Below are 16963 nucleotides of genomic sequence, written 5' to 3' on the forward strand. Positions count from 1 at the left end.
TATGTTTTAAAAGAAATAACTCTACCACAATGATTTTCATTTGCATCTACTGTTTACTAATGAGAATAAGAATCTTTTTCTATCTCATACACTCCAATTTTCTCTTGTGTGAAAATCTTTAGAATCTCTAGTTCTATCTCACACACTCCAACCTCTCCTCTCATCTGTTAAAAGTTTGCTCTTGAAACAGTGCGGAGGTTTCTCAAAAAAGTTAAAAATAGAATTACCTTATAATCCAGCAATCATGCTACTGGATTATTTACCCAAAGAATATAAAAACATTAATTCAAAGGGATATAGGCCCCCCTATGTTTATAGCAGCATTATTTACAATAGCCAAATTATGGAAGCAGCTCAAGTGTCCATCAATGATGAATAGATAAAGAAGATATATATACACACACGCACAAAGCAATATTGGTTCAGCCATTAAAAAAAGAAATCTTGCCTTTTACAATGACATGAATGGAGCTAGAGAGTACAATGCAAAGGAAAATAAGTCAGATAGAAAAAGACAAATACCATATAATCTCACTCATTCATGGAATTTAAGAAGACAAAAGAACAGAAGGCGGAGGGGGACAGACAAACTAAGAAACAGACCTTTAATTAGAGAACAAACTGATGGTTACTAGGGGCGCCTGGGTGGCTCACTGGGTTAAAGCCTCTGCCTTCGGCTCAGGTCATGATCTCAGGGTCCTGAGATCAAGCCCCGAGTTGGGCTCTCTGCTCAGCAGGGAGCCTGCTTCCCTCTCTCTCTCTGCCTGCCTCTCTGCCTACTTATGATCTCTGTCAAATGAATAAATAAATCTTTTAAAAAAAAAACAAAACTGATGGTTACTAGAGGAAAGGGGTCGGGGGGATGGGCAGGGAGGATTGGTTAAACAAGTGACGGAAATTAAGGAGTGTACTTGTAATGAGCACACGGTAGTTTACAAAACAGTTGAATTACTATATTCTAATTAGTATACTGTACACCTGGAGCTAATATATAACATTGTAAGTTAACTGGAGTTAAAGTTAAAATTTAAAAAAAAAAAAAAAAAAAAGAGTCTGCTCTTTACCCCAAAACCTATCTAGGGAAATTTCAGAGTATTTCCTCAATACCCAAACACACTTTTGAGACCCTAGTGCTAGATCTCACTATCTTACTGTGAAAACCAATAACCCTCCTGTTAAAATATATCTAATACTATTTACCTAAGAAGCTGTTGTATGAGTTGAACCAAAGGCAAACACTGTTTTCCAGAAGATTCATAGATCCCTGTATTAATAAGATCTTTATCCAATGGAGTCCTACTTCTGTGAAATGTTGAGGCACTGGCTTCTTGTTCATCAATTTCTTTTTCCTTCTGTGCTTCTTTTTTGGCTTCTATATCCTGTAATTCATAAAACGGAACTGGTTACCAGTTACCTTAGTAGCAAGTGTGAAGGCACCCTGGACCGAGCCCTGATCCCATAATCTAAATGTCCCAGCCTCTGTGCACTAACTCACAAACCACATGATGGTACTGGTCCATGCCCATTTCTCTGAAATCCCATTACTCAGGTGCTCAGTTTCTAAACACACTACTTGTCCTAAAAATCCAATGTCCAGGGTGCCATTGCTGATGGTCTCCAGCTTCCTTTTGTGAAGTCCCTGAAATCTTTATTCCTGATCTCAAAAATACCCGATACAGGGGCGCCTGGGTGGCTCAGTGGGTTAAGCCGCTGCCTTCAGCTCAGGTCATGATCCCAGGTCCTGGGTTCGAGCCCCACATCAGGCTTTCTGCTCAGCAGGGAGCCTGCTTCCTTCTCTCTCTCTGCCTGCCTCTCTGCTTACTTGTGATTTCTCTCTGTCAAATAAATAAATAAAATCTTTAAAAAAAAAAAATACCCGATACAATCGGCCCCATACATGCACAGTCTATCTGTTTTGCAAACATGAACCAAGAACCCAAGAATGAGAGGATATATTCCAAATGAGACATGTGTTCAGAATACAAAAAATTCTTACAACTCAACAATTAAAAGATAAATAAACCAATTTAAAATAAGCAAAGGAGGGGCGCCTGGGTGGCTCAGTGGATTAAGCCGCTGCCTTCGGCTCAGGTCATGATCTCAGTGTCCTGGGATCGAGCCCCGCATCAGGCTCTTTGCTCAGCAGGGAGCCTGCTTCTCTCTCTCTCTCTCTGTCGGACTCTCTGCCTACTTGTGATCTCTCTCTCTCTGTCAAATAAATAACTAAATAAATCTTTAAAAAAAAATAAGCAAAGGATTTGAACAAGATGTATCTTCAAAGAAGATGTATAAATGGCTACTAAGCACATGAAAAGATGCTCCACATTATTAGTCATCAGAGAAATTTACACCGTTAGGATGGCTATAATAGAAAAGTTGGACAATAGCAAGCATTAACAAGGATGTGGAAAACTAGAACTCTCTAATATTCCTACTGGGAATGTAAAATGGCACAGCCACTTAAGAAAAAATACGGCCATTCTTCGAAACATTAAACACAGAGTTACCATAAAACTCAACAACTCCATTCCTAGACATACAGTTATAAGAAAAAAAATATGTCCAAACAAAAATCTATATACAAATGTTCATAATAGCATTTTCATAATAACTTAAAAGTAGAGACAACTGGGGATGCCTGGGTGGCTCAGTGGGCTAAAGCCTCTGCCTTCGGCTCGGGTCATGATCCCAGGGTCCTGGGATTGAGCCCCACAGTGGGCTCTCTGCTCAGCAAGGAGCCTGCTTCCTCCTCTCTCTCTGCCTACTTGTGATCTCTGTCAAATAAATAAAATCTTAAAAAAAAAAAAAGAAGCAGAGACAACTGAATGTCCATCAGTTGATGAATGGATAAACAAAATGAAAGGATAAACAAAAAATATACAATGGAATATTATTTAGCAATTTCAGAAAATGAAGTACAACATGAATAAACTTTGAAAAAACTAGGCTAAGGAAAAAGAAACCAGATATAAAAGGTCACATATTGTATAAATCGGTTTATACGCAAAGCCCAGAGCCAGAAAATCTTTCAGAGACAGAAAGTACATTAGTAATTGTCAATGGCTGGAAGGAGTAGGGAATAGGGGTTGATTGTTAAGAGGCACAGAGTTCCTTTCTGGAGTAATGAAAATGTTCTGAAATTAGATAGTGGTGATGATGGTTGCACAACTCTGTGAATACAGAAAAAAGTGAAAAAGAAAAATAAGAGGTATCTTTGCCAGTCAAATGCGACCAATATTCCTAAAAACTATACCAAGCATTGCTCTAGTGACCAAATATACTGTGAAAAAGCCAAAAAGTTCTTTCTTTCTGGGCTTTGTTTTCTTATTTATTTATTTATTTTATTTCTTTTCAGTGTTCCAGAATTCATTGTTTATGCACAACACCCAGTGCTCCATGCAATACGTGCCCTCCATAATACCCACCACCAGGCTCACCCAACCTCCCACCACCCTCCCCTCCAAAACCCTCAATTTGTTTCTCAGAGTCCACAGTCTCTCGTGCTTCATCTCCCCCTTCAATTTCCCCCAACTCACTTTTCCTCTCCATCTCCCCATGCCCTCCATGTTATTCAGGCTTTGTTTTCTAATGACAAAAGCCAGAACTGTCTTAACCCCAATAGTCCATCCCAGTTCTGAGGAGTGTGGGGATGAAAACCTGATCTCACTGGTGGGACTGGAACTGGGCCACCCACCCTTAAGGATAAGAAGGTAACATGAATCAGAAAGATAAAAAATATGCATGCATGGGGTGCCTGGGTGGCTCAATTAGTTAAGTGTCTGCCTTCAGCTCAGAGGGTCATGATCCCAGGGTCCTGGGATTAAGCCCTGCGTTGGGTTCCCTCCTCAGCAGGGAGCCTGCTTCTTTCTCTCCCTCTGCCTGCACCTCACCCTGTTTGTGCTCTCTGTCAAATAAATAAATAAATCTTAAAAAAACAAAAGTGCATGCTTTGACCCAGCATAATTTCATTTCCAGAACCTGTTCCTATTTATCATTCTTATATTCCATGACTTATAATCTATAAGAATATAATTAATAATTTATAGTAGTAAAAATATCTAGAACTTAAATTGTCAATAATAGGTTGTTAAAAAAAAACACAAAAACCACAGGAATAAGAAGGAATTCCCTTTCCATATGACAGACTTCCCCAAAGCAACAGAACAAATGGACATAATAAAATATTCATAATAAAATATTCATAATAAAATATTCAATGTGTGTATAGAAGACATGGCAACCTCATGAGTAAAAAAGATGCAAACTGATATATCACTGAGACTAATGAGAGCACCATAATCAGTATTATTAGTAAACATCTGCATCTTTAAAAATCTGAAAGACTTTACACCAAAACTATTAACAATGAAATGGGTATATTAACAATTCCTAAATGATGAGATTTTTATTTATGCCCTTTTGTAGCTTCATAACAATTTTAAATTAAATGGCCATTAGTTATCTTATTTTAGGCATCTTAATTAGTATATAGATCACAATCTATATATCTCTGTAGCTTCTCTACCCCCAGCAACACTTTTCCTCCAACACCCCCCAAAAGTCCTTCCCTTTCTCCAACAGGAAGTGAAGAATAAACATTTGCTAACTAAATTAATAAGTTCTAGAGTTCAATGTCAGTTATGGTTTGTCTCCCTCTCAATTTTCATCTTATTTTTCCTTCCCTTCCCCTATGTTCATTTGTTTCTTAAATTCCACATGTGAGTGAAATCATATAACCATTTGTCCCTCTCTGACTGACTTATTTTGCTTAGCATAATACCCTCTAGTTCCACCCACATCATTATAAGTGGCACGATTACATTCTTTTGATGGCTGAGTAATACCTTGTTGTGTGTATATATACATGGGTGTGTACATATATATATATACATACATATATATGTATGTATATATACATACATACACACACACACACACCACATCTTCTTTATCTATTCATCTGTTGAACATCTGGGCTCTTTCTATAGTTCGGCTATTGTGGACACTGCTGCTGTAAACACTGGGGTGCATGTGCCCCTTCAAGTCACTATGTTTGTGTCCTTTGGATATACACCTAATAGTGCAATTGCTGGGTTGTAGGGTACCTCTATTTTTAACTTTCTGAGGAACCACCATACTGTTTTCCAGAGTGGCTGTACCAGTTTGCATTCCTACCAACAATGTAAGAGGGCTCTCCTTCCTCCACATCTTCACCAGTAACTGTTGTTTCCTAAGTTGTTAATTTTAGCCATCCTAACTGGTGTGAGGTGGTGTCTCACTGGTTTTGATTTGTATTTTACTGACGCTGAGTGATGCTGAGTTTTTCCTATGTCTGGCAACCATCTTTATGTCTTTTTGGAGAAACATCTGTTGAGGGGAGATAGGTGGAAGGGATAACTGGGTGATGGGCATTAAGGAAGGCACTTAATGTAAAAAGCAGTGGGTATTATATGCAACTGATGAACACTGAACTCTACCTCTGAAACTAATAAAATAAATAAGTAATAAGCAATTAAAATAATTAATTAATTACTAGGTTCTAAAAATACTACTTGGGTCATGTCAAGGTTGCTTGACATTGTACACCTGCACCTAATATGACACTGTAAGTTAACTAACTGGAATTAAAATAAAAACTTTAAAAAAAAAAAAAAAGGAGTCTGCTCTTTACCCTAAAACCTAATTCTGACCCACATGTGGACTGCCTCTGCCTGTTCACTATCACTGCTCCCATTAGGCAAGCTTTCACATGGAGCTTTATGGAGAAGAAGAAGAAAAGGAAGAAAGGGCTGGAGTCAGCAAACCTGCCACTAACTCATCTTGACACCTTAGCAAATCACATTTCCAGGGTACTTAAGTTCACATCTGTAAAATGGAATTTTAAACTACTTTTCTACTCAACAAGGTTGACAAAGTTAAAAGAGAAAATGAAAGTAAAGTACACAGCACAGTACCTGAAAAATAAGCTACACAAAGAATTGTCATTGTTCCTAACATTATATACATGATTTCTTCTATTTTTTTTTTCAATTTAATCAAACTATTTAGGTATGTTTTCAAAGACAGGGTTTTTTAAATTTAAATTCAATTAATTAACATATAATATATTATCAGTTTCAGAGGTAGAGGTCAGTGATTCATCAGTCTTATATAATAACCTGTGTTCATTACATCCCGTGCCTTCCTTGATGTCCGTCCCGGTTACCCCATCCCTTCACCACCATTCCCCTCCCCTGCAGCAACTCTCAGTTTATTTCCTATGATTAAGAGTCTCTTATGGTTTGTCTCCCTCTCTGATTTCATCTTGTTTTATTTTTTCCTCCTTCTCCTATGATCCTGTTTTGTTTCTTAAATTCCACATATGAGTAAGATCATGATAACTGTCTTTTTCTGACTGACTTATTTTGCTTTTAATATACTTACTTCATCTAATTTCATCAGTGTGAGTTTTTATTTTTTTAATTAAGATTTTATTTATTTATTTGACAGAAAGAGATCACAAGTAGGCAGAGAGGCAGGCAGAGAGAGAAGAAGGGAAGCAGACTCCCTGCAGAGCAGAGAGCCGGATGTGGGGCTCGATCCCAGGACTCTAGGATCATGACCTGAGCCGAAGGCAGAGGCTTTAACCCACTGAGCCACCCAGGTGCCCCCAGTGTGAGTTTGTAAATAAAAAACTATTGCAACTATGAGAGCAACAGAACAAGCTATGAATAACTATTAAGTATATGGAAATGCAAATTAAAAACCACACTCTCCCACCCAGAATAGCTAAATTTATGAAGAAAGACATGACTCATGTTGGTGAGGTCAAGAAAGAGCTAGAACTCTCTCATAGGCTGGTTCAAATTAAATGGCATAGCCACTCTGGGAAACTATAAAAACACATTCACCATAAGACCTAGCAAATTATAATTCAAAGTATTTACCCAAGAGAAAAAACACATGTTCACTAAAGAACTGTACACAGCATAATCAAAGCAGCTTTAGACAATCAAAAAAAAAAAAAAAAAAAATCAAATGTCTGTTAACAGGAGAACAGATAAACAAATAGTGCCGTAATCATACAATGAAACACTCCTCAACAGTAAAAGCAATGTAGAGGAGTTTGAAAATTATCAAGGCAAAATAAAGCAGACACAAAACAGTACATACTATAAGATTCCATATATATAACATTGAGAACTGGCAAAACTAATTTAATCTGAGGGAGGCAGGGGAGCCCTAACTTTGAGTGCAAAGAGGCACAACGGCACTTTCTAGGGTAATGGAAATGATTCATAATATGATTAGGGTATCTGTCACATTCTTTTAAATAGATAAAAGTGGATATATTTTATCATATTTAATATCTCAATAAATTTTTAACTAGTAAGATTAAAAAAGCTTTAATTATAGAAAATATTTGATGTTACTAAAAGTTTTATGTTTCAGTTTTTTATTCTGGCAATAGGCTGCTATTTCTTCACATGGGTACAGTGTTTCAATCTCAGCTGACTGCCAGGTAAAAAATGCCTCTGTCAGTTCACATACACATTCGTAGAAACATACCTGGATTTCTGCAGTAATGGCTGCATTTAAGGCTGACTCTAAGCCTCCATCAGCCATCAAGCTGCCCACCAGGAGATCAATCATGAATCGACGACCTGGACTTATGTTAACTTCATTGCCTGAAACTAGAAAGGGAAAGCACTTTTGCCATTGTGAGGTAAGCACCAACGCCTCTTCGCACCCTCTTATGCACCCAGAACCCATCCCCATCCCTGCTCCTCACCCAAGCCCACCTGCACAGGGCAGGAGAGCAGAGAGTGCCCGGGCCCTCTCCTCAGCAGTGGGCAGAAGCACGGACCACCCGCTCTGCAGCACAGCCTGGGCAGCTGCCTGCACAGTGCTCAGCACGCCTGCACTGCTGGCCAGGGCCACCACGGTCTGTTTCAAGCTGTTGAGGAGGACGCTGCCCAGACCTAAACCAAGGAATTCTGGGTCAACCTGGTGACTAATGGCAGCATGCAACTGAAAGGAGAAAAATAATTAATTTAGAACCCCTAAAAACAAGTGGATTTCAAAACTTATTAAAGATTAAATAATATCTCAAATTGCATTTTATTTAAATAAGGAAAAGTTCTGATACATGAATTTTTTAACCAAACTAAAAATTTTACCCATACTAGCTGAGAAATGATGGTAAGGTATTTTTAAGAGGAACTGTCTAAGCCCGATTTAAATACACACATGGAAGATCTCAAGATCAACAGAGAGGTTATACAGCAATCTCTACCCCACCCCCAACCATCTGTACCAAACAGAGAAAGAGTGAATATAATACAACCAAAAAACTTTTAAAAGATTATACAGCCAAGCTGAAAGTACACAAGGAAACTCCTCAAGGGCCAAACCAGAACTCAGACACACATAGCAGGAGCTAACAGGTTCTGGGCTCTGAGAGCAGATCAAGACCTTCAGGCCTGAAATCCAAACTGCTCACGGCAACCCACTGAACCACTGAAGATCACTGGTCTATCACCAGTCAGGACTTGAAGGCAACACTACCCACGAAGGCTCTGGGTACAAAGAGACCCCACAAGAAATCAGAGACCTGGCCTTCCCTGTGAGCAGATGTAAAATCAAATTCATCTCAACCAACTAGATATAGATACCACAAGTCAAGAACTGAACACCGAAACATCTAGAGTCTGAGAAACACATGACGCTTCAGAGACACAAATACAAAACTGTCCTCTAGGGACATCACCATAGCCAAAGGCAAAGAGAGACCTCTAGCAAGACCTCCCCTGAAAGTGCTGTTAAAGACAGAAAGGACAAGCCACACTAGGTCACAAGGGAAAATCAAAGACAAAGCTCTTATACGAGGCAGAACTCATGCCCCTAGAGTAGGCAGCAATACAAACACTGAAATGAATGCAAAAAAAGAGTAAATGTTCTGGGTGTTCATGGGTGGCACAGTCATTTAAGCATCAAGCTTTTGGTTTTGGCTCAGGTTGTAATCCTGGAGTTGTGGGACTGAGCTCAATGCCAGGCTCCACTCAGCATGGAGTCTGCTTGGGAGTCTCTCTGTCTCTCCCCACCCTCTCAAATAAATAAATAAATAAGATCTTTAAAAAATATAAATAAATAAATGTTCTTAGAGATCAAGGAAGGCACAAAACCCAAAAGATAAGAATGTAAAGAACAATGAACGCCTTGAAAAAACCCAAATATAAATTCTAAAAATGAGAAAAACAGCTACAAAAATAAAAACCTCAAGCAGAACTGTGAAAAGCCCGGGCCCAGGTTCTAGCCCTGAATCTCCATGCAATGGATACCTGACCTGGGCCACATTCCTGAACTTCTCTGTACATCCTCATCTAGCAATACTCATCAAGGGTCCTACCTCTTGGATGGTGGCACATGGATTTAATGAATTAATATGTGTAATGCTGTGATCATGCAAGTACTTATTAAATAATGGACAACTCAAAACTATGGAACAATCAGCTAAAGGATTTGGGAACTAAAAGAGAGAGAGCACTGGAGAAAAAAGAGAAGGCAGAATGGAAAGATAGAAAGTGAATATTATAAAGAAACAGTACTTGGGAAGATGAGAAAAGTTCAAAACACATAAAGAAGGAGATCTCCAAGGGAAAAGTAGATAAAAAAGAGAGCAAATTCAATGATAAATAGGGAATGTTTTTCAAAACCTAACAAAAATACGTAATCTCAGATTGAATGAGAATCATAACCTCAAGTTATACATAGGAAAATAAATCCTCACCTAGACAGAGTATGTTAAAATTATAAAACAAAAAAAACATCTAAAAGGCTACCAAAAAGAAAGGCAAATTAGTTACAAGGAAACAATTATGCCAATGTAACAATTCTCACCAGCAACAATAAAAATCAGAAGAAAGAACACCTTCAAACTGTTGATAAAACAACAAGTAACCTAAAAAGCTAAGCCCTATTAAATTATCTTAAGAGCATTCAAGCAGAGTTTTCAGACTTTATAACCCACAGACCTTGATAAAGAAACTTACTGCAGGAGGTACCCAGGTGGAAGAGGATGTAAGCCACAATGACAAAACAAATTGGTTAAAATAAATAAATAAGTAAAAAGACTATGTAAGTTTGGTCTCTTAAAAAATGATGATTATGGGGAGCCTGGGTGGCTCAGTGGATTAAGCCGCTGCCTTCAGCTCAGGTCATGATCTCGGGGTCCTGGGATCGAGCCCCGCGTCGGGCTCTCTGCTCAGCGGGGAGACTGCTTCCTCCTCTCTCTCTGACTGCCTCTCTGCCTGCTTGTGATCTCTCTCTGTCAAATAAATAAATAAAATCTTTAAAAAAAAAATGATGATTATGATGATAATTAATTGGAGGACAATTTTTCATGTCTTAAATCTGAAGAAATGTATCTTGCATATCACAACTGGGAGCATTTTTCTTTTAGGGACACATACACATCACAAATCAGTGTGTTTCAGATCCAGTGTAACAATAAACTACCTGACAATTTAAATACAGAAGGTGGAAAGGGGAGCATAGGTTTAATGCATCCTATAACCCCTATGTTTTTTCAGGAGGAGAAGTACTGGTTAACTTAACACTTTGTGGAATTAAGAAATATTTTATTTTTTTGTAACTTGATTAATGTCCAGAAATCAAACTGAAAAGCTTAGGAACAATGAAAGGTATTTGAAAAGAAAAAACTGTTTTGGAAACTTTATCAAGAAATAAGAAAATGAAGAATAACCTTACACAAAACTAATCAGAAAACCTAAATTCAAATACACTAGCAATCACAATAACTCTAAAAAAATTAAATTAACGTAATGAATAAAGATTCTCAAACTGGATGGTTTTTAAGACTCAAGCTTTGTTAAGTGAATATTTAAATTTTAAAATGATACAACTAAAGCATAAGGACCTAGAAAGATGTAACAAAGCAACAGAAAAACATAAGGCACGAGGCAAATATGGGCCAAAAAAAATCAAGCCTGAGACATGTACAAGATCTTTCTCCATAGTACTGACCAGACAGCAAGAATGCTATAAACCATAGGAAGTGACAAACAACTGGGTAGATTCATGAAGGGGACCACAATGGGCCTAAAAAATGAGCTCCTACAGAAGACTTTTGGGAAAGAGAAGTACTCTCCAAACTTCTGTTATTTTGATTAATGTAACTAAACATAATATTCATCTATGTGCTTTTTAGAAACAAGGCAAAAATGGGGAGAGAGCAGAGGGGGACACGATTGGTTACATAGAAATCCTGTATTAGAAAGGGAAAAATTACTTTGTTAAAAAAGACCAGTCTCTTGACATTAAGTCATAGATTTTATTACCAAGAAAAATGGGATGACCAAAGATTTCAGCTATAGTTTTACAGAAGGAAGGAAGGAAGGAAGGAAAGAAGGAAGGAAGGGAGGAAGGAAAATATTTTTGTTGCTTTTCTTATTTTGACTTTTAACCTCAACCTTCCCTGTAACAAAGTGGAGGTTCTACTGGAGGGAGCCCAAGCTGACTGTGTTGAACTTTCATACTCCAGAGATTGGCTAGCACATTCAGCTGGTCTCTCAATTATCTACTGCCTCATCCAGTTGTTGCTCCACACAGAAGAACAGTAAATTCAAGACTGACTCCACTATGAATGCAAACAAGCTGATTACTGCGGAAATAATACAATCCATACATAGATACTTACCTGCATGCAAAGACTGACTTCCAGAATAAACTTAAGATAACTAGACTGATTTTTTAAACCTCATATAAATTATACTCCGTCATAATCTAAATAACCTAATCTAAGTAATCTAAACACAAATAATTTAAAATTTTCATTAGCAGTTCACTTAACAGGCTAAAACCCATTCCCTTCAATATACAGAAACATTATTACAAAGACCTAAGACACTTACAAAGGGAAGCAGAGGAAAGGAAATCATTAATACCTGAAGTCGCAGAAGATTCAGCGTTGCCACAGCCATGCACTCTTTCTCTTGAGGTGGAGGCCAGTCAGCAGTGCCATCCATCCCTTCACTCACTTGACGCAATAGGAGGTCCAGCTGCTCAAAAGTCATTGAGCAGATGTCTACCACAAATGGGACACGGAGGCCAATGGACCACTCAGAACAAGATGACCAAGCAAAACTCTATTGAAGAATCATAAGAAACTAAAATGAATCTACACATTCAGCTCTTAGACTGTTTCACAGGAGAGATTCACTATCATTATTCACAACAGCCAAAAGGTACAACTCATGAGTCCACGAAGGAGGAATAAATGAACAAAATGTAGGCTATAAATACAATGGAATATTATTAATCCTTTACAAAGAATAAAATCCTGAAACATGCTACAACATGGATCAACTTTGAAAATATGAAATGAAAGAAGTTAGACACCAAAGGTCAAATATTATATGATTCCATTTATAAGAGGTATCTTTTTTTTTAAGATTTTATTTATCTTATTTATCTTATTTATTTATCAGGAGAAAAGGAAGCAGACTCCCTGCTGAGCAGAGAGCCCAATGCGGGGCTCGATCCCAGGGACCAGGCAGAGGTTTTAACCCACTGAGCCACCCAGGCGCCCCTATAAGAGGTATCTTCAATAGGCAAATTCACAGAAACAGAAAATAATTTTGAGGCTACCAGGGACCAGGGGGAAGGAGAAATGAAGAGTAATTGTTTAATGGGTACAGAGTTTCTATTTAGGATGATGAAAGATTCTGGAGATAGACAGCAGTGACAGTTATACAATTTCATGAATATACTTAACGCCACTGCACAGTGCAACCATAATTTTTTTAATGACCAAAAGCACTAATATTTTAAAAAACTGACAACTGAAAAAAGACAGGGAGAAATACATAATTATACTTGGAAATACAAACACTAGCCTCCTAGAAAGAGACAGAAAATCAGCAAGGGTGTAGAATAGAGTAATACCATCAATGAATGGAATTTAACTGACATTATAGAACACTTCACCCAACAACAGCAAAACACATCAACATAAATACACAATTCTTTCAAACACACACACTGAACATTAACTTAATAATTAACATTAACTTAATAAATTAATAAGGGAACATATCCTGACACATAAAACAAATCTGAACAAATCTAGAAGAACTGAAATCACTTAGTCTATTCTCTCACCACCAGAAATTAAACTAGAAATCAGTAACAGAATAGTAACAGAACAATCTCAAAATACTTTGAAATTAAATGACACAATAATCCATAGGTCATAGAGCAATTCTCAAGAGAAACTAGAGAATTTGAACTGAACAAAAATGAAAATACATCAAAATGTGTGGGTGCAATTAAAGCAATGCTTAGAAGGAATTTATAGCAGCAGCTGCTAAATATTACAAAAGAAGAAGGGTCTAAAATTAACCTAAGCTGAAGCAACAAAAAAAAGAATAAAATGAACCCAAAGCAAGCTGAAGGGGGGAAAAATAACAAAGACAAGAGAATAACCAATGAAACAGAAAACAAAAAACAAAGGGAAAATTAATGAAACTAAGATCTAGTTCTTTAAAAAGATCAATAAATGGATAAACCTCTAGGTAAAACTGGCAAAGAGAAATAAGAAGAAAACTACCAATACAATGTTATGCAGACCCCCAAAGACTTCGAAGATTAGTAAATGAATACTAAGGAAAACTTCATACACAAAAATCAGACAACTTAGATGAAATGGAACAACTCCTTGAGTGCCACAAACCAAGAAAACCCACTCAAGAAAAAAAAAATTCTAAATATTAGCTCTGTATCTCTTAAGGAACAATTTACTTAAAATCTCTGAGAAAGAAATCTCTTGGCTCAGATGGATTCGCAAAAAAACATGTAAAGAAGAAATAACACTAATTCTACACAATCCCTTCTAGAAAATAAGAGAAAGGAACACCTGTCAATATTTTGTCATAAGGCCAATTTTACCCAGATAAAAGACATACAGTATAAAACCACACACACCACACACAAAAAAAATCCACAAACCAATTACCTCTGATGATCATCAGCAGAAAATATCCTCAACAATGTAATTAGTAAATCAAATAAAGCAATATATAAGAAATAACCAAGTGGGGTTATCTCAGTAATGCAAGGTCTGATCAATATTTGAAAAGCAATTAACATATTCTACCATATAAACAGACTAAAGAAGGAAAACTACATGATCATATCCTTTGAGAAGAAAAAAGCATTGACAAAATTAAGCATCCATTCAGTATTAGAAAAAAACTTTCAAAGAAGGAGGTAAGTTGGGGGTTGGGTGAGCCTGGTAGGTGGGTATTAAGGAGAGCATGAATTGCATGGAGCACTGGGTGTGATGCATAAACAATGAATCTTGGAACACTGAAAAATAAAGTTTTTTTGTTTTGTTTTTTTAAAGATTTTATTTATTTATTTGACAGACAGAGATCACAAGTAGGCAGAGCAGCAGGCAGAGAGAGAGGGGGAAGCAGGCTCCTTGCTGAGCAGAGAGCCTGATGTGGGCTTGATCCCAGGACTCTGGGATCATGACCCGAGCCAAAGGCAGAGGCTTTAACCCACTGAGCCACCCAGGCAACCCTGAAAAAATAAAGTTAAAAAAAAAAGAAGTAGGAGTTAAAGGAAACTTTCTTAATCTGATAAAGCATATACTAAAAAAAAAAATCCTACAGCTAACATCCTAGCAAATGGTGAAAGACTAAATGCATTCCCTCTCACCACTCTTCAACATCATACTGACTGCAACTACAGGATATAAGGATAACACACACAAGTCAATGCTATTTCTACATACTAGCAATGAAGGACAGGAAGACAAAATTCCACAAAATATCTAACCACATCATTTACTCAGTACCTGAGCAGGTCCACAGGCAATTCCAACTATGTGTTTGGTATCCAGTCCTGGCAGTGCGGCAGGTTCTGGCTTGGTCACACGCAAAGTGTCAAAGTGCTGGCACTGGTCGTTGCTCCCCCAGCTATGGACCTCGCTGTCCTCAGTCAGAGCCAGGCAGTGGGTGGAGCCTGCAGCCACATCAATTACCTTCTTCCCTAGGAGGAAACAGTGATGCAATACAGCTTCACACCTGACTTCTGTAGGTCATTCAGGTAAGGAGGTATTTAATGTCAACTTCTAAAGGATAATTCATAGCTTTAATATTTTGTATAATTCATCTGCTTCATGTATGTTATTAAAACCCATTATATCTACTAGCTACAATTTATTAAGACCTACAGCCTGAATATTAAATAATACTAAGGTATGAAAAGGATCTTTTCATACTTTTCATACTTTCTTCTCCTTATTCAGATTTTCATTCAGAAAGAGACAACTGTATTTTAATTAATCATTAAATCATATTCTCTTGTCCCAAGGTATAATCACGCAAAGTATATTCTTTTTGCCTCACTGAGACTTTCTATTTTTAGAATATTTTTAGGTTCACAGCAAAACTGAGAAAAAGGCACAGAGATTTCCCATATACTTCTCACCCCAACACATGCATAGCCTCACCCATGATCAATTATTCACTGTTTCTTTTTGTTTTTTTTGGATTTTTGTTCTTTTTGTTTTTGGCATGTGAATGTCTACTTGTTCCAAAACCATTTGTTGAAAAAGCTACCTTTGCTTCATTGTATTGCTTTGGCTCCCTTCTCAAAAATCAATTAACTATACTTATGCAGGTCTATTTCTCAGCTATTTTGTTCCAATGATCTATTTGTATATACTTTAGTCAATGCCATGCTTTTTTTATATATATAAAGATTTTATTTATTTATTTGACAGATAGACATCACAAGTAGGCAGAGAGGCAGGCAGAGAGAGAGGGGGAAGCAGGCTCCCCCCACTGAGCAGAGAGCCCGATGCAGGGCTTGATCCCAGGATCCCGGGACCATGACCTGAGCTGAAGGGATGACCACTGAGCTACCCAGGCGCCCCAATGCCATGCTTTCTTATTACTACAGCTTTATAGTAAGTCTTGAAGTTGGGTAGTGTCAGTCCTCAACCTGCCTTTCTCTTTCAATAATGTGTTAGCTATTCTAGGTCTTTTGTCTTTCCACATAAAATTTAGAATCAGTTTGTCTTGCATTAAATGTATAGATCAAAATAGAAAGAAATTAGTGTTCAGTCTTCCTACTCATGAACACAGAATATCTCTCAATTTATTAGTTCTCCTTCGATCTCATTCATCAGTTTTGTAATTTTCCTCATAAAGGTCTTATACTTTGTTAGAATTAAACCTATGTATCTCACTTTTTTAATACTAATGTAAATGGTATTTTGTTTTAATTTCAAAATCCACTTCTTAGTTGCTGGTATATAGGAACTAAGGTATATACCAAGTGACTCTGTATCCTGCAAGTCTGCTATAATCATTTATTACTTCCAGTTTTTTTGTTGATCATTTCAGATTTTCTACATAAACATTCATGTCATCTGTGAACAAAGATAGTTTTGTTTCTTCCTTCTCAATCTGTATACCTTTAATATCCTTTTGCTGTTTTGTTGCATTAGCTAGAACTTCCAGTATGATTTTGAAAAGAAACAATGAGATGAGACATCTTCCCCTTGTACTTTATCTTAGTGGGAAAGCTTCAAGTTTCTCACCACTAAGTATGACATTAGCTGTAGGATTTTTATAGATATTCTTTATCAAGTTTATGAAGTTCTCTCCATTCCTAGTTTGCTGAAAGTTTTTATCATGAACAGGTACTGAATTTTACCAAATGCTTTTCTGCAGCTATTAATATGCTCATGTGATTTTTCTTCTTACTCTCTCAATTCCATGGATTACATTAATTGGTTTTTGCATGTCGAACTAGCCAGCATTGCATATGTAGAATAAATTCAATTTGGTGGTGATGTTTAATTCTTTCTATACATTGTTGAATTTAATTTGCTAATATTTTGTTGAGGATTTTTACATCTATATTCACGAGAGATGTTGGTCTGCAATTT

General features: G+C 37.1%; 1 protein-coding gene across 8 annotated transcripts in view; it reads right to left on the reverse strand.

The window, feature by feature from the left end:
• HERC2 (HECT and RLD domain containing E3 ubiquitin protein ligase 2) overlaps positions 1-16963 on the reverse strand; it is a 237320-nt gene that overhangs the window by 133493 nt on the left and 86864 nt on the right. For all 8 annotated transcript variants that reach the window (XM_047735659.1, XM_047735658.1, XM_047735652.1 and 5 more), the window contains 5 exons: positions 14861-15054; positions 11946-12146; positions 7782-8010; positions 7549-7673; positions 1201-1379 (listed from right to left, as the gene is read on the reverse strand). In XM_047735659.1, the coding sequence (XP_047591615.1) occupies positions 1201-1379; positions 7549-7673; positions 7782-8010; positions 11946-12146; positions 14861-15054 (928 nt within the window). The remainder of the gene's footprint in view (positions 1-1200; positions 1380-7548; positions 7674-7781; positions 8011-11945; positions 12147-14860; positions 15055-16963) is intronic.

Source organism: Lutra lutra, chromosome 7, assembly GCF_902655055.1.
Source record: "Lutra lutra chromosome 7, mLutLut1.2, whole genome shotgun sequence".
NCBI classification, from domain to species: Eukaryota; Metazoa; Chordata; class Mammalia; order Carnivora; family Mustelidae; genus Lutra; species Lutra lutra.